The sequence below is a fragment of the Podarcis tiliguerta genome (genome assembly GCF_965153285.1).
Source record: "Podarcis tiliguerta genome assembly, chromosome: 10".
Lineage (NCBI taxonomy): Eukaryota > Metazoa > Chordata > Lepidosauria > Squamata > Lacertidae > Podarcis > Podarcis tiliguerta.
Genome location: NC_139543.1, coordinates 71,013,511 through 71,036,174, shown reverse-complemented (window position 1 = coordinate 71,036,174; position 22,664 = coordinate 71,013,511). Strand labels below are relative to the sequence as shown.

At 44.7% G+C, this 22,664-nt stretch overlaps 1 protein-coding gene and 1 long non-coding RNA gene across 2 annotated transcripts in view; both read left to right on the top strand.

The window, feature by feature from the left end:
- Positions 1 to 13,651, top strand: part of LOC310658851 (uncharacterized protein) — a gene marked incomplete at its 3' end in the record, with an annotated part of 53,453 nt that extends 39,802 nt beyond the window's left edge. Inside the window, exons 5-6 of the mRNA XM_083401220.1 lie at positions 4,939 to 5,111; positions 11,542 to 13,651. Coding sequence (XP_083257346.1) covers positions 11,669 to 13,651 — 1,983 coding nt within the window. The 5' untranslated portion in view covers positions 4,939 to 5,111; positions 11,542 to 11,668. The remainder of the gene's footprint in view (positions 1 to 4,938; positions 5,112 to 11,541) is intronic.
- Positions 13,652 to 14,004: 353 nt separating this feature from the next.
- On the top strand, positions 14,005 to 22,422 carry LOC310659279. Its single transcript, XR_014502712.1, has 2 exons — positions 14,005 to 14,047; positions 22,034 to 22,422. It is a non-coding gene; the product is annotated as an uncharacterized lncRNA (long non-coding RNA).
- Positions 22,423 to 22,664: the final 242 nt, after the last annotated feature.

The window sequence follows — 22,664 nt, the reverse complement described above, 5'->3', positions numbered from 1 at the left end:
ATTGAAAGAATTGGAAGAAGTTTAAGGAATATTTGAAAAAAAATGTTAATATTTAAATCTTGGAATAGCTTTGGAAGTGGATAGAAGCTGTAGGGTTAGAAGTAGAAAATAGTGTATTTTAAAATAGTATTATTTGTAAGTGATAGTTGAAGTTATTTTATGTGCGATTAAAAAAAAGATGGTTAGAAATGATTATATATGTAAACTGCTAAAGATGAAGTAAAATGAAAATCAGATAGGTGGGACTAAGCCCACTTAACAATGTTTAGGAAAATAAGGATATTTTGTTTGTATTTCTTTTTGTGTTCTTTATATGTGTTATAAAATGAATATTCTTTTTTTGGAAAAAGCAAAAAAAACAAAAAAAAAAACCTGATACGGCAGTACGACACAGATCACAGTGTGTGTTTTTGTGTTTCATGTTTGCCTGGAAGCAGCCAGCAGAAAGCTTTGCTTCATGAAGCCCCTGCAGATGCCGAGTTGCTGACTTCCCTCCCAGGCGACAGGAAGCGAAAGACACACCTCCATTGCCCTGTGTCCTTCCAGCCTCTTTCCTCCCTTGCTCCCTTCTGTTGTTGCTGCTGTTGCTGTCATGGACTGGAGGCGTGCAGGGGGGCACCAGCTGGGGGACCCACAAGGGAAGAAGGCTCAGGTCCTGGGGACTGGTGGTGGGATGGCGATGAGCAGATAGAAGGAGAAAACGGAGCAGAACGGGAGGGAAGGTGTTGCAAGCTGAGGAGGAAACAGGCTTTGGTGAGCAGGAAGAGGCTGGGGCAGAGAGCAGTTCAGGAGAGGAGGGAGGAGAGGAGGGGGCCAGGAGACCCAGAGGAGGCCATCAGCTGAAGCATCCAGGGAGACTCCCCCTTCTGCTGTGACCAGCTCCCCTCTCCCCTGGTCTCCTAGAGCACACAGAGAAATCCAGTTCAGACCCCATGAGCCTATACATTATAGTAATGGGTGTTTGTGTTCTTTTGTCCCAACATGCATCCCTTTAATCTTGTTGACAGTGAACTGTATTTACTGCCCATTCACCCTGTTTGGAGAGATCTTTCTGAAGCTCCTTGCAATCCCTCTTTGTTTGAGCAATTCTGAACAATTTACATCGACTTTTAAACCCCCCCCCTTCACCCAGAATACTTTTCGAATAGCATCTTCACTAATAAGTGAACCCCTAAGCACCACAAATAGGGAGGGGTATCAAAGGGTTACACAAGTTCAACTCTTGGTCACTCTATCAGATACATCTCTGGACACCTCTCCAGTATCCATTACTCAAAGAACAAGAAAACTATCGACACAATGCAATAGTACCTTGGGTTAACAACCTAATTCATTCCGGAGGTCTGTTCTTCACCTGAAACTGTTCTTAACCTGAGGTACCACTTTAGCTAATGGGGTCTCCCGCTGCTGCTGCGCCGCTGCCACTGTACAATTTCTGTTCTCAATTTGAAGCATAGTTCTTACCCTGAGGTACTATTTCTGGGTTGGCAGAGTCTGTAACCTGAGGCGTCTGTAACCCGAGGTACCACTGTAATAATAATATTAATATTATTCTTAATACTAATAATGAATAAAATAAAATATATTTATATCCCACCCTCCCCAGCCAAAGCCGGGTTCAGAGCGGCTAACAACAGTAAAAGTAACACTGTTTACATAAGATCACAATTAATTGAAATACATTCTAAAATCAATTCATTCTAAAATCAATTCAGAATCAAATCACATCCTTGCCCTCAGGGCTTCTCCTGAGATGGGCTTTCAGAACACCTCTGGAAGTCTGTTGTCGCCCCTTGGTGGGGCGAAGTGTAGGTGCTCTCACGCTCAGGGGATTATGGCAGGAGGCATTATTCCCAGAGCTGTCAAGCTGAAAGGATACATTCAGACAAACTTTGTAACATTGTAGCAACTTTAGGCAATCGAAACCAAAATGGCTATATTTAATATACTTTGCCCATAGTTTGAGCAGCAGGAGGGTGCTGAGACAATTGTGCAAAGGCTGAGCTGAAAGGCTGGTTTGGAGGCAGTTCCAGCCGTCTACGGATTCCCCCATTGGCTAGCTGTCAAAATATAGCGCTCTTTATTGGTGAGCTTCGGTTATTCATAAATCCCATTCATAAAACACAAAGTCTGTGAAGCCCATTCTTAAAATGCAGAGACCGTGTTTTCCTGTATTTATACGATGTGTGAGTCGCGCATTTGGGACTGAGGAGAGAGGGGTTTGGGGTTCCTCGTCCCAGGGGTTAATGTCAGATGGTAACCCCCTCCCCTGTAATTTCCATAACACCAGGAAGGAATCCCCCCCCCGTCACCTGCAGCTGGGCTCACTGGCCAGAGCCACCTGGAGGGCCTGACTACAATTCCCATCATCTCTGACCACTGGTCCTGCTAGCTAGGGGTGATGGGAGCTGTAGTCAAAAAACAGCTGGAGACCCAAATTTGGGAAACCCTGTTCTCCATGAAGGAAAAAGGGGGGTTCACTTCCATCAGAACATCAGGGGCGCCCTGCCGGATCAGGCCCAAGGGGCCCGTGTCCTCCCAGGGGCCAAGCAGGGGCCTCTTCTGGGAAGCCCACCGGCAGCACTTGAGCACCAGAGAAGGGGGGAGGCGCATTTCTTCTACGGACACACTTCTGGGGTCCCCACGGTGCGCTCCCAGCCTGGCTCCACAATGCCAGGGCAGCTGCGTTTTGTTTCGCTGCAGGTGAGCCTGCCCCGTGCAACGTGGGGCTCTTAAGGGAACTTCGGGGGGGGGGGCGTAGGGGCTGCAGCTTCCCCGCACTTGCGAAGCAGCCCTGGGAGCGGAGGGGAGGCAGGCAGCAGGAGGGCGATGTGGAGGAACCAGCGAGAAGGAGCTTCTGGAGCCTGGGCAGCCCCCTCCCCGCCTGCTCCCTGAAGGTTTCCCGAGCCCCCCCCCTTTTCATTTCAAGGACTGGGGGACCTCAGCATCCCAGGGTTGCTTTGCTCTGGTGGGGGGGAAGGGGATCTATTTTGTTTGCTGAGGGCAGGAGTCACAATCCTGTCACATTGTGTTGTGTCTGGCTTTTAGGTAAGTGGGTGAGGCTCAGGTGGGAAAGAGTTGAGAAGGAAAACATCCCGGGGTGCGAATTTACTCCGCTGCCCAGCTCGTCAGGGTGCCCCTCCCAGCGGGTCCCTCCGGTCAGCAGAAGAAGGAGAATAAAGCCAAGTTAAAGAAGCAAACAGCGGTCAGTTGACCTGATCTTTATTTGCTGCAACAAGGTTCAAACACACCAAGAGTAGGAACCCTGAGAAGATGGTTGCATGGATTTTTAAGACCTCTCCTCATTTCGCACTGCAGGGATATCGCGGAGTGGGGAGTGGGGTTCGGAGGGAGCTCACTTCCCCACCAGCAGGCAGCTACAGTCTGTCTGCACGCGTGACCTTGGGGTGCAGGGGCAACCCCCCCCCCCACCCAGACAAGCCACAGCGTCTGATCACCTCCGGACCCCACTCCCCACTCCGTGATATCCCTACATCGCACAATACATTTTGCCACAGCATCTTCGATGCATCACAGATTTGTCACCAAGTAGGAGTCTTTGGCATTCAGAAACATGAGCCCGTCACCCACCCCTGTCAAGATCCCCAGTTTCCCACACCATTATTCTACCCTCTTCCCCTAAGAACCATAATAGTATTTGCCCATCCCCCTAGCTGCAAGGCTTTCCTGGGCTTCTCCTTTGGAAGTATCAGGATCCTCCTCCCTCCCCCTTCCCCTCCCCCTCCTCCTCCTCCTCCTCCTCCTCCAATCCGGCTTCTGTTCCGGGAATGGGGTGAGCCCCCTCCCAAACTGCCTGCTTCTCCCGGAAGTGGCTCTTCTACGCCGGATTGCTGCTCTGCCCCATAGCTCTAGGGGCGCGCCCTTTCAGAAAGGGGAGCAGGGGCGGCAGGGAATTCCCCCCCAAACATCGATGTTGCAGGAAGGGAAATGAGAATCGGAGCGAGGACAAAGAGGTAAAGGGGTCGCGGCGGGAGGTGAGGGGAGAGAAGAACCAAGAGACCCACTCCAGCTCCCCAAAGCGCCTTCCGTGCCCCCCCCGCAGGGCCTGGATCCCTGAACGTGTGATCCGAAGGGGGCTTTCCTCGGCAGGGGAGGACATGGGGCGCCCACCCACGGGGTCCCACGAGGAATCCCTGGCCTCATTTCCCCCGCGCAGGCATCCCTGGGGCCCTGTGCGCTCCGCGCCGAGAGAGGCAGACCGTGAAAGGGTTAACGGGCGCAAGAGACGCCTAGATAGAGACCCCCCTGTCCCTCCCCATCTCTTCTTGGGGGGCCCCTCCGGATGGAGATATGGGTCGCGCATGGCGAGGGGTGAGCCGCGCCAAGGGGGCCTCTGGGTGCAGGGGAGACTCCGGGAGAGAGGGAGGTGGCCAAGGGGCAAGGAAGCGCAGCATTGGCCGGGGGGGGGGGGGAGACGAGTCTTTGGGGAGACGTCTCCATCGTGGCGCCCATGAGGAATCTCCGGAGGGGCCTCCTTGGCTTCTCCCTCCCGCCCAGGAATCGGCCACCCCTTCAAGGCGACCAGAGAGGGATCCCTGGATAGTGGGGGGAGGGTCCAGTCCCCCCACCACTTCCTTCCTTCAATCTCCATCCTCTTCCCGCCCCCATAAGCCCCTGCCCTGCCCAGACGCAGGTGTTCTGCCCAGTCCAACCTTTGTTCCCCCTGGATAGGAGAGGAAATCCCAAGAGAGAGGTAGGGAGGTCCACTCTTGGTTTCCGCAATCCCACCCAGGAAGAAGCCAGAAACCTTTTCCTCTCTCTCAGGCTTCCATCTTTAATGTCTTTTCCACTGCCTGGTTCATTGAGGATGAGGATAATGTACATCTGTCATCAGAAACAGGGGTGCAGAGTCCATGGAATGGCTCTCAGGGCTGATATAGAAGTCGAAAGCATTTCTGTTCCTCTTATTCTTTGTAGGCAATGTCAGAGTGACTGACAAGCTGAGATGCAATCCTTCAGCATCGGATGACAGCAACTTAATGAATCTTCCCAGTCAAAGGACCCATTTTCATGATAGACAGTGCCTGTGGCTGGAGGCTCTACATACAAGGTGTGCCTATACAGGCCAAAGACTTCCAGTATTAGCACAGGTGAGGTGTGTGACCCTCCCCTCAATTTACAGACTGTGTGAAGGAGAGTTTGTGGGTGGGATTCTAGTTTACGACAACCTTTTTTTAAATCATTTTTTTCAACACAAACAGCAACCACAAAAAAACACATACAACAAAAACCACACTAACACTAATAACGCACTTTAACAATTCAGATTTGAGTACTGATTTACGTATAACTACACCTTTTTACCAATATTTCCCCACCTCTCCTCCCCCTACTTCACACCACTTTCCGCCTTATATTTTAAGTAACCTTTCCAGATTTCTTCATATTTATCCTTTCTTATGGACGTGGGTGGCACTGTGTGTTAAACCACAGAGCCTAGGACTGGCTTCTATGGAAACATTTCTGGGGTCCCCCCCAGCCTGGCTCCACTCTGCCAGGGCAGCTGCATTTTGTTTTGCTGCAGGTGAGCCTGCCCCATGCAACGGGGGCTCTTAAAGGAACTTCGAGGGGGGGGGGGAGCGAAGGGCCTGCAGCTTCCCCACACTTGCCAAAGTCTGACAGTATTAGCACAGGTGAGCTGTGCAACCTTCCCAAATTTACAGACTGCATGTGAATGAGAGTTTGTGGGTGGGATTATAGTTTACACTGGGAGCCAGTGTGGTGTAGTGGTTAAGAGCCATACACTCGTAATCTGGGGAACCAGGTTCGCTTCCCTGCTCCTCCACATGCAGTTGCTGGGTGACCTTGGGCCAGTCACACTTCTTTGAAGTTTCTCAGCCTCACACACTTCACAGAGTGTTTGTTGTGGGGGAGGAAGGGAAAGGAGAATGTTAGCCGCTTTGAGACTGCTTCAGGTAGTGATAAAGCGGGATATCAAATCCAAACTCTTCTTCTTCTTTATGGCAACCCTGTGATTTTCTCCACCCATCACATTTCGTGACCTGATATTGCAGTACAAATTCCAAAATAACTACAAAATATACAAGATAATAAGAATGATTGCAGTATTTATACCCCGCCCATCTGGTTGGGTTTCCCCAGCCACTCTGGGCAGCTTAAAGTACATAAAAAAGACAATAAAACATCAAACAGTAAAACATCCCAATGCAGCTGTCTTCTAAATGTCAGAGAGTTGCCCGTTTCCTTGTCCTCTGAAGGGAGGGCATTCCATAGGGCGGGAGGCCCTCTGCCTGGTTCCCTGGAACTTCACTTCTGGCAGCAAGGGAACCAGGAGAAGACTCTTGGAGGAGGACCTCCCTGCCCGGACTGAGCGATGGGGGTGGAGACGCTCCTTCAGGTCTCCAGCGCCGAGGCTGTTTATGGCTTAAGGTTGCAGATCTTGTTCCTCCATAACAATCTCCAGAGCAAGTTTGACGTATAATTAGCAGAGTAGCAAAAAAACCCCACTCAGACGCAGCAAAAAAATAATTCAGCTGAGAAATTGATTACACTGGTACCTCTGGTTGCGAATGGGATCTGTTCCGGAGGTCCGTTCGCAACATTAGCAGAACACAATCCGCATCTGCACATACGCGGGTCGTGATTCGCCGCTTCTGCACATGCACGTGACATCACTTTGCACGTCTGTGCATGCCCAAGCGGCGAAACCCAGAAGTAACCCTTTCCGGTACTTCTGGGTTGCCTCCGGACGCAACCTGAAAACATGCAACCTGAAGCAAATGTATCATGAGGTATGACTGTGCTGAAGCATAACAGGATCCAAAAAATAGCAAAAATATAACATACAGTAAAACCCTGGCTTAGCATACTGTTAGGGAAAAATCTAGCTGTCATATTAATCCCCAGGTACTTCACTTTCTTAACCACTGTCAAACCTGTCCCTTTCTGAAACCTCTCTTTCTCAGTTTCTGTTAAATTCTTTTCCAAAACCTTTGTTTTTAACTTATTCAGTTTAAATCCTGCTACTTGACCAAATTCGTGAATTAGTTCTAGAACTCTTTTTCTACTGGACTCTGGCTCCTGTAAAGTCAAAACTAAGTCATCTGCAAATGCTCTTAATTTATATTGTTTGGCTCCGACCTTTATCCCTTTAAACAATTGGTCCTTTCTAATCATATTCAACAAAACCTCCAGGACCGATATAAATAGTAATGGGGAAATTGGGCAACCTTGTCGTGTTCCTTTTTCTATTCTGAAGTCCTCCGTCACCACATTATTAACAATTAGTTTAGCTTTTTGTTCAGAATAAATTGCACCTATGCCATTTTCAAATTCTTGTCCTACCCCCATCCCCTGGAGATTCTTCTTCATAAAGCTCCAAGAAATATTGTCGAAGGCTTTCTCCGCGTCCACAAAAATCAAAACTGTCTTAGTGTTAATTTTCTCTTGTAGTAATTCCAAAATGTCAATTACATTTCTCACATTATCAGATAAATGTCTACCCGGGAGAAAGCCTGCTTGGTCTTTGTGAATCTCCTCTATTAAAACTTTCTTTAATCTTCTAGCCAAAATGTCTGCAAAGATTTTATAATCCACATTAAGCAATGATATGGGACGGTAGTTCTTAAGCTGTGTCTTTTCAGTCTCTGTTTTTGGTATAAGTGTAATAAATGCTTCTTTCCATGACTCTGGTGCCTTTCTCCCCTCCAATATTTCATTACAGACTTCTTTCAGAGGTTGAATCAGCCATTCTTTCAACATCTTATAGTATCTAGAAGTCAGTCCATCCGGCCCTGGAGATTTACCTAATTGCAAACTCTGAATGGCACTTTCTATCTCTTGTTCTGTTATTTTATAGTTCAACTTCAATTTATTTTCTTGAGAGATTTTTTGTAGTCCATTTACTTTCAAAAATTCATCTATATCCACCTCTTTCTGTGGCTGTTGTGAATATAGCTGTTTAAAATACCTTTGAAAACAACTTCTAATCTCGACTGGGTTCTGTATAATCCTTCCTTCCACCTCCAGATTAGTAATTGTGTTTAATTTTTGTCTTTTCCTCATTTGCCAGGCTAATAATTTCCCACACTTGTTTGCAGATTCAAAAGTCTTTTGTCTCATTTGTCTAATTTTCCATTCTATCTCATGATTTATCATTTGCATGTATTGTACTTGGTATAACTTTATTTCTCTCAAAATTTCCTGTGACTTTGGTTTTGCTCTCAATTTCTTCTCACTCTCTTTTATTTTCTCCAAAATTTTGTCTCTCTTTTCCTGTTGTGCTCTCTTCTTAAATGTATTTTGTTGTATCAAGAACCCTCTCATAACAGCTTTGCTTGCGTCCCAAATTATTCTTTTTTCGACTGTAGTATTCATATTTATCTCAAAATAATCTCTCAAGGTTTTTTGGGCCTTCTTAATCACTTCTTCATCCCTGAATAAAGTGTCATTCATCCTCCATCTAAAGGAACCAATTGGTATTAAGTTCATCACCATCTTCACTACATTATGGTCGGAGCAAGTCTTTGGGCAGATTTCCACTTTTTTTGTCTTTGGTGCCAGACCTCTAGTAATCCAAATTTGGTCAATTCTTGTCCATGTCATTTTGGCTTCAGAAAAGAAGGTTCCCTCTATCCCCAGGGGGTTCTTTGTTCACCAAATATCTACTAAGTCCAAATTGTCTGTCAACTCAAAAAAGGTTTTCGGTAGTCTACCATCTTTGGTGACTACCTGTCGTTGTGCCTTGTCCATATTTGTAGAAACTACTCCGTTCATATCCCCCATCAAAATCACATTATAGTCCAAATAGTCTGTCAATGTCTCATGCAACTTTTTAAAGAATTCAGATTTCCCCTCATTCGGTGCATAAACACCTACTATCAGAAATTTCTCTCCGTGTATTTGAATTTCAATTGCCAAATATCTTCCTTGATCGTCTTTAAAGATAAATTTCGGTGAAAGGCTCTCCTTGGCATAGATAACTACTCCTCTTTTTTTTACTCTGTCTGAAGAAATAAATTCCTGGCCCAATCTCTTGTTAATTAAAACTTTCCTGTGTAGCCTTATCACATGTGTTTCCTGCAAACAAATCAGGTCTAATTGTTCCTTTTTTAATATGTGGAAAATCGATTTCCTTTTCTGCGGCGAGTTCAAACCATTACAATTCCAACTTAATAGTTGCAGAGACATGGTGTGTTTGTTATATTTTTCCTCCAGTTGCTCCCAATGCGTCTTCTTGCTCTGTCGGTCTCGGTGGTGTCACTTTGTCCAAACCAAGGATTGCTTTTGCTCTATCTATTACTTCTTTCTCTGATGCTCCTTTCGATGAACTTTGATCTTTTAGAAGTTCCTTCTGCAGGTCCTCCTCGTAGTCCGCCAGAAATCTGTCTTTATCTTCCACTGATCTTATTTTAATCTTTCTTCCTTTAATGCTAAAGGAAAGGCCTTGGGGAAATTCCCACCTAAAGATGATGCTGTTCTTTCTCAACTGGGTGACCAAATCTCTATAATTGGATCTAAGTTCCAAAAGATGTTTCAGAATGTCCTTAAATATTTCCACTCTTATCTGATTTATTTCCAAAGGCTTTTGAAAGTGCAGTCCCAAGATTTTGTCTCTCTCCTCTTTGGATCTGAGCGTGATCAAACAATCTCTCGTCTTGATTTTCCTTCCCCCTTTTCCAAGTCTAAAGGCACTCACTATTTTGAACTCCTCTTTCTCCAGATCCAAGTCCCAAAAGTTCACAAATTCCTGCGTAAGGAAATCACTTAATTTGTCTTGTTCAAGTTCCGGCACAGCCCTGATTCTCAGATTCGTTTGCTTCTCTTTCAATTCAATCATAGAGAACATTGATCTATGGTCCTCCAATTGTCTATGAATCGGTGGTATTTTCTCCTCTGTGGCCACCGCTATCTCCTTTGCTTCCTCAGCTGTCTTTCGGGTCGTGGAAGATTCCTCTAGTAATTTCTGTATAGTCTCTGTATTAGTAGAAACTTGCTGGCCCAAATTATTAATGCCAGCAGTATTTTGATTAATGCTTACAGTATTTTGGTCTATTTTGGATGATGCTTCTGCAACTCTTTTATTTGTTTCAGCTACTTCTGCTTTCAATTTATTTATTGACTCCTGAATTTTAGCCAGTCCTGCAGCTAAAACCTCGTCAGTTGACATATCTTTTGGCTTAGGTTGTGCAGGAGCACCCCCTGATGGGCCAGATACGGAAGCTCTCCTTTGTTGTCCAATTCCCGTGTGAAAGGATCTCCCAGACCTTGTTGTTTTTTCCTGAAGCGCTTCTAGTTTCTCTTTCCCATCTGCCATGCCACACAAGATAAAAACTCAAGGTCGTCTCCCAGCTGCAGCTGTTTTGCAAAACTTTAGAGAACACTGGAAATTTCCTCAGTTCTTTTGTAACAGTTCCAACATCCACTAGGGGGACACAATGTCAGCAAATTGTAACTTTGGTAAAGATGTCCTCTTTCTTTCCGTGTGCCCCCTCCTTATTTTTCAGATACTTTAATATCAGGATAGACCCAACAGAAACTTTGTATTTAATTTTTGCGGAGTTGAGTGTCAAAAAGTATCTTTCGCGATTCCTCTATAAGGCTTATATTGTCTTTTGACAGCCCGAGTCCAGGCGTCAGAGCGGTGGTTCTAAATCTTATAAATCTTTTCATACAGGGAATATATATTTCAGTTCTTCCCCCTCCTCTCCTGCTTACCAGAGGGGGTATCTCTCTTTAGACATTCAGATTTTAATTCTGTTTAAAGAACGTCTTTAAAAGTTTTAGCTCGTGAGCTCTTTGCTTTGTTCTATTTACAGAGCGGAAGGCTGACTTCCTGTTTAAACCTTACCGCTTCGGTTTCAAATCAAGTCTTTCTTGTACTTTAAGTCCAGATTAAATCCAATTTAATATCCGCGTTTCTTTAAAATCCAATATTTCCCCTACTCACGGGTAGATCCGAATTGTCCCAGGAAAAAGCCAGCGCTCTCCGGTAACAGCTGTGCGGTGTTGCTCCAAAGAAGAAGCAGTCGACTCTCAGCACCGCGCCACAAAACCTGCCACGCTCCGGAGCCCGTACTGGACTCCTTTACCGATTTGGGGGGGTGCAAAGGGTGCCCGCCGAGTCCCACGGTCGTAGGCTTCCCCCGCCTACGATTTCAAGCGTTCCCCGCGTTGCCGTAGCGGTAGAACCCAGACTTCTTAAGAGCTCTCCCTCCGGAGATCAGAGGGATGCCGCCATTAGCGATGGCGCTCGACTCGGAAGTGCATTTTGACTTCCTTCCTCCTGTCCCAGAGCAACGCAGACCCAATAGGTGAACTCCAATAAGGCTACAAAAAGGCTGTATACCAAGATCATGCTTCTTTTAGTAATGATGATTGAGGATTATGAAAGTTTGCTGCTGCATTACTATCATTTGACATCACTGTATCTTTATTTCCTCAAAACTGGGAACATGGGTAGGAGGCGGGGGAATGTAGGAGATGCTGAAATAAGAAAAGCTGCTAATGGCATTTGATGTGCTCTCTTTCCATTTGTTCTCTTCCTTGAAACTCAAACAGGATTTCCTTTCCTCCCACTCTGAAGAAGGAGATGGAGAAGACAGTCAGAACTCCAGGAGATGGGGCACCTTTCGTTTCATTAGAAAGAGAAATTAGAATGTTTGAAATGTGGAATATACTTCATTGAATGAGCACACATAGTTCACATCAACGACCTCCAACAGGGGAGAAACCATTTAAAGGTATGGAGTGCGGAAAGAGCTTCAGTATCAGTGGGAACCTTAAAAAACATCAACGGACTCACACAGGGGAGAAACCATTTAAATGCATGGAGTGCGGAAAGTGCTTCAGTGAGAATGGAGACCTTAGAAAACATCAACAGACTCACACAGGGGAGAAACCATTTAAATGTATGGAGTGTGGAAAGAGCTTTATTCATAATGCAAACCTTAGAAGACATCAACAGACTCACACAGGGGAGAAACCATTTAAATGTATGGAGTGCGGAAAGAGCTTTAGTGAAAGTGGAAACTGTAGAAGACATCAACAGACTCACACAGGGGAGAAACCATTTAAATGTATGGAGTGTGGAAAGAGCTTTAGTCAGAGTGGACACCTTAGAAGACATCAACAGACTCATACAGGGGAGAAACCATTTAAATGTATGGAGTGTGGAAAGAGCTTTAGTGATAATGCAGAACTTAGAAGACATCAACAGACTCATACAGGGGAGAAACCATTTAAATGTATGGTGTGTGGAAAGAGCTTCCTTTATATTGGAAACCTTAGAACACATCAACGGACACACACAGGGGAGAAACCATTTAAATGTATGGAGTGTGGAAAGAGCTTCCTTTATAGTGGAAACCTTAGATCACATCAACAGACACACACAGGGGAGAAACCATTTAAATGTATGGAGTGTGGAAAGAGCTTTAGTGATAATGCACATCTTAGAAGACATCAACAGACTCATACAGGGGAGAAACCATTTAAATGTATGGAGTGTGGAAAGAGCTTCCTTTATATTGGAAACCTTAGAACACATAAACGGACACACACAGGGGAGAAACCATTTAAATGTATGGAGTGTGGACAGAGCTTCCTTTATATTGGAAACCTTAGATCTCATCAACGGACACACACAGGGGAGAAACCATTTAAATGTATGGAGTGTGGAAAGAGCTTTTGTAATAATGGAACCCTTAGAACACATCAGCGGACTCACACAGGGGAGAAACCATTTAAATGTATAGAGTGTGGAAAGAGCTTTAGTGATAATGCACACCTTAGAAGACATCAACAGACTCATACAGGGGAGAAACCATTTAAATGTATGGAGTGCGGAAAGAGCTTTAGTGATAATGCACACCTTAGAACACATCAACAGACTCACACAGGCGAGAAACCATTTAAATGTATGGAGTGCGGAAAGAGCTTTAGTGATAATGCACACCTTAGAAGACATCAACAGACTCATACAGGGGAGAAACCATTTAAATGTATGGAGTGCGGAAAGAGCTTTAGTGATAATGCACACCTTAGAACACATCAACAGACTCACACAGGGGAGAAACCATTTAAATGCACTGAGTGTGGAAAGAGCTTCGGTTTCAATGCAGACCTTAAAAGACATCAACGGACTCACACAGGGGAGAAACCATATAAATGTATGGAGTGTGGAAAGAGCTTTAGTGATAATGGATCCCTTAGAAAACATCAAAGGACTCACACAGGGGAGAAACCATATAAATGCATTGAGTGTGGAAAGAGCTTTTGTGAAACTGGAAAGCTTAGAAGACATCAACGGACACACACAGGGGAGAAACCATTTAAATGCATGGAGTGCGGAAAAAGCTTCAGGGAGAGTGGATCCTTCAATATTCATCTACAGGCTCACACAGGGGAGAAACCATTTAAATGTATGGAGTGTGGAAAGAGCTTCCTTCGTATTGGAAACCTTAGAACACATCAACGGACACACACAGGGGAGAAACCATATAAATGTATGGAGTGTGGAAAGAGCTTTAGTGATAATGGATCCCTTAGAAAACATCGAAGGACTCACACAGGGGAGAAACCCTATAAATGCATTGAGTGTGGAAAGAGCTTCAGTCACAGTGGAAGTTTTAGAAAACATCAGCAGACCCATATCGGAGAAACCATTTAAATGTTTGGCCTCTGGAAGGAGCTGCAGTCAGAGTGGAATCCTTGATTTACATTACAAACTCACACAAGAGACAAACCATATAAATGTCAGGAAGTTAGACAGAGGTAGAAGTCCAGTATTGGGGAAGTTCTAAATCAACAGACTTATACACAGGTTGAACTTTAAGAGTTAAAACCCTACAAACCATCAAGAGAAATGAGGAGAAGCAGTTTAAATGGAAAGATTACAGAAAGTGCTTTAGTTATACTGGAGTTTTTAAGAAACATCTAGGGAGTCATACAGGGGAAAACCCATTTAGATGTGTGGAGTGTGGGACATGTTCCTCTCAGAGTCCACTCTCTTCCCAGCAATGAACTCAGAATAATCCGTATTCCTGCTTCAGGGCCAGCTGAGTCTGTTTCTGTTGTCATTATCTCTTAGCTAGGTAACTCTTGTCTAATCTGCTCTGTATCGGTGTCACTCCCTGCTTCTGAGACCACTGCAAAAGTGGGGGGAGAATTCCCCTCCTCCAGCTCCCAGGAAAGCTGATCTGCCTGAGAATGCATTTCCCCATACTTAGCTTCAGACCATTCTCTGACGCATTCCAAGAACCCTTGAAAAAGAAGTGATTTGGCTCACCATTGGAAGCAGAGACCCATAAAAGGTTGAATATGAAAGATATGCGGTTGAAGTATAATGCTATTCTGATGGAAGTAGGGGACCAATTTAGATCACAATCTTATGATCCGTTGAAAGAGAAATTAGATGATTGGTTCCAGTACATCCAGATAAATGAAGTCTTTAAAATGGACAAGAAAATTGGTTTTCAGAGAGAGAGAAATCCAAACTGGAAGCGGAATTATTAAGATACAAAAACAAAAAACCTATCTAAGAAGTATAATTTATTGCTGGAATGGCATACGAAAGATGAACAAGTGAAATCTGCAATGATTGAATGGGCCAGGGATGTAGGGCACAATATCACGATGGTGGATTGGGAGAAATTGTGGAAAAAGGAACCAAATTTACAGCTTGTAATGTATTAAGAGAAAACTTGATGAAAAAGATGTATAGATGGTATTTAACACCAGTGAGGTTTGCAAAAATGTATCATACTCATGATAATAAATGCTGGAAATGTAAAGAAAAAGAAGGAACCGTTTACCACATGTGGTGGACGTGCCCCAAGGTAAAAGACTTCTGGGAAAGGATTTATAATGAACTGAAAAGAAGTATTGAAAGAAGTATTGAAAGAATTGGAAGAAGTTTAATTAATATTTGAAAAAATATGTTAATATTTAAATCTTAGAATAGCTTTGGAAGTGGATAGAAGCTGTAGGGTTAGAAGTAGAAAATAGTGTATTTTAAAATAGTATTATTTGTAAGTGATAAAATGTGAAGTTATTTTATGTGCGATTAAAAAAAAAGATGGTTAGAAATGATTATATATGTAAACTGCTAAAGATGAAGTAAAATGAAAATCTTTTTGTGTTCTTTATATGTGTTATAAAATGAATATTCTTTTTTTGGAAAAAGCAAAACAAAAAAACAACTGATACGGCAATACGACACAGATCACAGTGTGTGTTTTTGTGTTTCATGTTTGCCTGGAAGCAGCCAGCAGAAAGCTTTGCTTCGTGAAGCCCCTGCAGATGCCGAGTTGCTGACTTCCCTCCCAGGCGACAGGAAGCGAAAGACACACCTCCATTGCCCTGTGTCCTTCCAGCCTCTTTCCTCCCTTGCTCCCTTCTGTTGTTGCTGCTGTTGCTGTCATGGACTGGAGGCGTGCAGGGGGGCACCAGCTGGGGGACCCACAAGGGAAGAAGGCTCAGGTCCTGGGGACTGGTGGTGGGATGGCGATGAGCAGATAGAAGGAGAAAATGGAGCAGAACGGGAGGGAAGGTGTTGCAAGCTGAGGAGGAAACAGGCTTTGGTGAGCAGGAAGAGGCTGGGGCAGAGAGCAGTTCAGGAGAGGAGGGAGGAGAGGAGGGGGCCAGGAGACCCAGAGGAGGCCATCAGCTGAAGCATCCAGGGAGACTCCCCCTCCTGCTGCGACCAGTTCCCCTCTCCCCTGGTCTCCTAGAGCACACAGGGAAATCCAGTTCAGACCCCATGATCCTGCACATTATAGTAATGGGTGTTTGTGTTCTTTTGTCCCATCATGCATCCCTTTAATCTTATTGACAGTGAACTGTATTTACTGCCCATTCACCCTGTTTGGAGAGATCTTTTTGAAGCTCCTTGCAATCCCTCTTTGTTTGAGCAATTCTGAACAATTTACATCGACTTTTAAAACTCCCCCCCCTCACCCAGAATACTTTTCGAATAGCATCTTCACTAATAAGTGAACTCCTAAGAACCACAAATAGGGAGGGGTATCAAAGGGTTACACAAGTTCAACTCTTGGTCACTCTATCAGATACATCTCTGGACACCTCTCCAGTAGCCATCACTCAAAGAACAAGAAAACTATCGACACAATGCAGTAGTACCTTGGGTAAACAACCTAATTCATTCCGGAGGTCTGTTCTTCACCTGAAACTGTTCTTCACCTGAGGTACCACTTTAGCTAATGGGGTCTCCCGCTGCTGCTGCGCCGCTGCCACTGTACAATTTCTGTTCTCAATCTGAAGCATAGTTCTTACCCTGAGGTCCTTATGCTGGGTTAGCAGAGTCTGTAACCTGAAGTGTCTGTAACCCGAGGTACCACTGTAATAATAATATTAATATTAATATTAATAATAATAATGAATAAAATAAAATATATTTATATCCCACCCTCCCCAGCCAAAGCCGGGTTCAGAGCGGCTAACAACAGTAAAAGTAACACTGTTTACATAAAATCACAATTAATTGAAATGCATTCTAAAATCAATTCATTCTAAAATCAATTCAGAATCAAATTGCATCCTTGCCCTCAGGGCTTCTCCTGAGATGGGCTTTCAGAACACCTGTCTTGGTCAGCTGCCTCTGGAAGTCTGTTGTCGCCCCTTGGTCACACCCTGGGTTGGGCGAAGTGTACGTGCTCTCACGCTCAGGGGATTATGGCAGGAGGCCCTGTTCTCACTGCCTAGGTGGCTATCCGCTTCCAGGGTCATGTAGGAGTGGGAAGCCTAAATTTACTTTTTCTTAAGAGTTAAAACGGCATTGGAATGGGAAGTATTGGTTGAAGTATGGATTTTACAGGAATTTACAAATTTAGGCATTATTCCCAGAGCTGTCAAGCTGAAAGGATACATTCAGACAATCTTTGTAACATTGTAGCAACTTTAGGCAATCGAAACCAAAATGGCTATATTTAATATACTTTGCCCGTAGTTTGAGCAGCAGGAGGGTGCTGAGACAATTGTGCAAAGGCTGAGCTGAAAGGCTGGTTTGGAGGCAGATTCAGCCGTCTACGGATTCCCCCATTGGCTAGCTGTCAAAATATAGTGCTCTTGATTGGTGAGTTTCAGTTATTCATAAATCCCATTCATAAAACATTCATAAATCCCATTCATAAAAAGTCCGTAAATCCCATTCTTAAAATGCAGAGACAGTGTTTTCTTGTATTTATAAGATGTGTGTCGTACTTTTGTGACTGAGGGGAGAGAGGTTTGGGGTTCCTCGTCCCAGGGGTTAATGACAGATGGTAACCTCCTCCCCTGTAATTTCCATAACACCAGGAAGGAATCCCCCCCCCGTAACATGCAGCTGGGCTCACTGGCCAGAGCCACCTGGAGGGCCTGACTACAATTCCCATCATCCCAGACCACTCGTCCTGCTAGCTAGGGGTGATGGTAGCTGTAGTCATAAAACAGCTGGAGACCCAAATTTGGGAAACCCTGTTCTCCCTGAAGGACAAAGGAGGGTTCACTTGCATCAGAACATCAGGTGAGCCCTGCCGGATCTGGCCCAAAGGGCCCCTGTCCTCCCAGGGGCCACACAGGGGCCTCTTCTGGGAAGCGCACCGGCAGCACTTGAGCACCAGAGAAGGGGGAAGGCGCATTTCTTCTAGGGACACATTTATTTGGTCCCCACGGTGCGCCCCAGCCTGGCTCCACTCTGCCAGGGCAGCTGCGTGTTGTTTCGCGGCAGGTGAGCCCTCCCCGTGCAACGTGGGGCTCTTAAAGGAACTTCGGGGGGAGTGACTGACAAGCTGAGATACAACCCATCATCATCCAATGATAGCAATTTCATGAATCTTCCCAGGCAAAGGACCCATTTTCATATAGTTAGCAGAGTAGGAAAAAACACTCAGATCAGGAATAAATTCATATCTCAAGAAATAACACAACTTCAGGTTGTTAATGAATCAGTACTACATATTCAAGGATGAAGTTTCCACTAAGTACAGTTATCCATTTGCCTTTAATATCCAGCTTTTCAGTGCCAGATTAGGATAGTCCTGTGTCAGAAGACGGGCATGAAATCAGGCAGCACATCATTATTATAAGGAGCAATGGGGGTGGGTGTTTCCGTCGGGGATTCCCATTTGCCAGCTGCTTTCCTTCTGCTTCTCCTGCTCTCTCCATGCAATGTGAGGCATGTAGACAGAGGTCCATCTCCAAGAACAGGAGCTTCCCTGAGCACCCATTCAGCTGACCCCAAGCACCAAGCCTTGTCACTAGTTCTCTGACTGACCCAGACCACAGTCCCTGGAAAAGACGTAGACCTGGGTCTCATATAATGGTCCACATGGACTTCCTGAGGCCATTGGGCCTGTGCAGGTGATTCATGAAGATCTAGAGGTGGAAACGGAGGTGAATGGAGGATTATGATGCCGAGGATGGGAAATGTCCAAAGGAACAATGAACCAGAGACAGAGAGGGCCTTCTCATGGAGAGAGAGTAGCTGCATTTCCTGTGAAGAAAACAATTGATGTGAAAAGGCTGTTTTCCAAGATCATGCTGCTTTATTAATGATGATTGAGGATAATGAAAGGTTGCTGATGCATTACTATCATTTGACATCACTGCATCTTCATTTCCTAAAAATTCAGAACCTGGGTAGGATGCAGGGGAAATATAGGATATGTTGAAATATGAGGTGGTGCTGATTGCATCTGATATGCTCTATTTTCCTTTGTTCTCTTCCTTGAAACCCAAACAGGATTTCAATTCCTCCCACGCTGAGGAGGGTCATGGAGAAGAGAGACAGACTTCCAGGGGAAAGGGCACCTTTGGTTTCACTAGATATAGACATTGAAATGTGTGAAATGTGGGACATGCTTCATTGAATGAGCACACATAGCTCACATAAACAAACCCCAAAAGTGGCGAAACCATTTAAAGGTATGGAGTGTGGAAAGACTTTCACTGATAGAACACATCAGCCGACTCACATGGGCAAGAAAGGATTCAAATGCAAGGAGTGCGGGAAGAACTTCAGTCAGAGTGGACACCTCAATATACACCAACGGACTCACACAGGAGAGAAACCATATGAATGTATGGAGTGCGGGAAGAACTTCAGTCAGAGTGGAAACCTAAATATGCATCAACGGACTCACACAGGGGAAAAACCATTTAAATGCATGGAGTGCGGAAGGAAATTCAGTCAGAGTGGACACCTAAATATGCATCAACTGACTCACACAGGGGAGAAAGCTTTTAAATGTATGGAGTGTGGAAAGAGCTTCAGTTTCAATGGAAACCTTAGAAGACATCAACAGACTCACACAGGGGAGAAACCATGTAAATGTATGGAGTGTGGAAAGACCTTTCGTGATAATGAAACCCTTAGAAGACATCAAAAGACTCACACAGGGGAGAAATCATATAAATGTATGGAGTGCGGGAAGAGCTTCAGTTTCAATGCAGTCCTTAGAGGACATCAACGGACTCACACAGGGGAGAAACCATATGAATGTATGGAGTGTGGAAAGAGCTTCAATTTCAATGCAAACCTTAGAAAACATCAACGGACTCACACAGGAGAAAAACCATTTAAATGCATTGAGTGCGGAAAGAGATTTAGTGATAATGGAAAACTTAGAAGACATCAACAGACTCACACAGGGGAGAAACCATATGAATGCATCGAGTGCGGTAGGAGATTTAGTGATAATGGCAACCTTAGAAGACATCAAAAGATTCACACTGGGGAGAAACCATTTAAATGTATAGAGTGTGGAAAGAGCTTCATTCAGAGTGGAGAGCTTAGAAGACATCAACGGACTCACACAGGGGAGAAACCATGTAAATGTATGGAGTGTGGAAAGACCTTTCGTGATAATGGAACCCTTAGAAGACATCAAAAGACTCACACAGGGGAGAAATCATATAAATGTATGGAGTGCGGGAAGAGCTTCAGTTTCAATGGAAACCTTAGAACACATCAACGGACTCACACAGGGGAGAAACCATATGAATGTATGGAGTGTGGGATGAGCTTCATTTTCAATGCAGTCCTTAGAGGACATCAACGGACTCACACAGGGGAGAAACCATATGAATGTATGGAGTGTGGAAAGAGCTTCAGTTTCAATGCAAACCTTAGAAAACATCAACGGACTCACACAGGGGAAAAACCATTTAAATGCATTGAGTGCGGAAAGAGATTTAGTGAAAATGGAAAACTTAGAAGACATCAACAGACTCACACAGGGGAGAAACCATATGAATGCATGGAGTGTGGAAGGAGATTTAGTGATAATGGCAGCCTTAGAAGACATCAACGGACTCACACGGGGGAGAAACCATATGAATGTATGGAGTGTGGAAGGAGCTTTCGTAATAATGGAACCCTTAGAACACATCAGCGGACTCACATGGGAGAAACCATTTAAATGCCTGGAGTGCGGAAAGAGCTTTAGTCAGAGTGGACACCTCAATTTACATCACCAGACTCAAACAGGGGAGAAACCATTTAAATGTATGGATTGTGGAAAGAACTTCAGTCAGAGGGGATACTTTACATCAACGGACTTACACAGGGGAGAAATTTTGCCTGAAAGCCATCTAGCTTAGGCAGGTCCCCATTATGCCAGACATTTGCAGCGTACAGGAGTTGGGAAACGGATTTTGCGTTGAAAGCCCTTAAGGTTGCTGGAACATATTTGCCGCCCTTTGTGAAAAAGACTCTCAGTATGGCTAGCTTTGTGATCTCCGCCTTTTGAAGGGAGGTTTGCCAGTGGTGCTTCCAAAATCTAGTACGATGTAATGTGAGCCCGAGATAACTAAAATATTTAATCTGTTCAAGGTTATGGCCATCCAGCACCCATTTAGACCAGGAGAAGCTTATTTGCAATAGTAAAATTTTAGATTTTTCATAATTAATGGATAAACCATTTCCAGAACAGTAATCAGAAAACTTCCTCAGCATATATTTCAAACCCGGTCTGGAATGTGAGATGATGGCCGCATTATCCGCATATAACAACAAGGGGGTCCTTCTCATTCCTATTTTTGGAAGGTGTCCATCTGGGTGCATTAAGATCTCTTCTAGGTCATTTAAGAATAGGCAAAACGGGGAGGGGGGAATGCATCCCTGTCTCACCCCCCTAGTCATCTCGATACTGTTCGATAACAGTATGCCAACCACATCGGACCTACAATTTGGTTCCATTGTACAGGGCTTTTATAAGAAAGAAGAGCCATTTTTCCTGTAAAATCAGATTTAATTTGGACCATAGCTGGGATCTGGGGATGGAATCAAATTTCAGATCCATAAAGGCCATGAAGAGGCCGTACAGGGGAGATACCATTTAAATACATAGAGTGTGGAAAGAGGTTCAGTAAGAGTGGACACCTCAATATGCATCAACGGACTCCCATAGGGGAGAAACCATTTAAACACATGGAGTGTGGAAAGAGCTTTAGTTTCAATGCAACCCTTAGAAGTCACCAACAGACTCACGCAAGAGAGAAACCATATAAATGTGGAAAGTGTGGAAAGAGCTTCAGTCAGAGTGGACACCTCAATATACATCAACGGACTCACATGGGTGAAAAACCATATAAATGTATGGAGTGTGGAAAGATCTTCGATTGGAGTGGAAATCTTAGAAAACATCATCAGACACACATGGGAGAAGCCATTTAAATGTATGCCGTGTGGAAGGAGCTGACGTCAGAGTGGAATCCTTGATTTTCATCAACAAACTCACACAAGAGACAAACCATATAAATGTCAGGAAAGGCGATACAGGTTCAGTCCTAGTGGAACATCAGCAGACTGAAGCACAGGAAGAACTTTAAGACACCCTACAAACTATCAACAAACTCAAAGAGGAGAAGCAGTTTAAATGGAAGGATTACAGAAAGTGCTTCATTTACAATGGAGTGTTTAAGAAACATCTAGGGAGTCTCACAAGGAAGAACCAATTTAGATGTATGGAGTGCGGGACATGTTCCACTCAACTTGCCCTCTTCTTCTCAGCAATGAACTCAGAGGAAATTCGTCTTCCTGCTTCAGGACCAGCTGAGTGTTGTCATTATCTCCAAATAGGTAACTCCTGTCTAATCTTCACTGTGTCTGTGTCTCTCCCTGCTTCTGAGACCACGGGAAATGAGAGGGGCTGTTTCTCCCCCTCCAGCTCCTCTTCTGAGGAAAGCTGATCTGCCTGAGAATGGATTCCCCCTTATTTGACTTCAGACCATTCCCTGACAAAATACATTGCCCTGTGTCCTTCCAGCCTCTTTCCTCCCTTGCTCCCTTCTGCTGGTGTGTGTGCCTGACTTAGATATCCTGTGTGCTGTATTTTTTTACTGCTGAAACTGGATTTGCTCTCAGGAGCTAAGTTTTGTGCCTCACTGGGGACCCAGTGAGAACTGTATGCTTTGAAAGCTCAGTAAACTATTCCTGAAGAAGTCCTTCTGCCTCTGTGTGTGTTTTTGACCTCAGCGTGGGACTTGCTCTACACGTGGCCCCTACCCTGCTGCTACTTGGCTCATGCCCTGGAGTTGCTCTACTCAAGCATGCAAGACAGGTGCATATGTGTGTGACTGGTTTTTGCACCAAACCCTCTCACCCCCACCACCGCATGATCTCCAAACACTGCTTCTTCACCAGAACTTCATCCCTGCCCCCTGCGCATTCTGAAGAAAACATA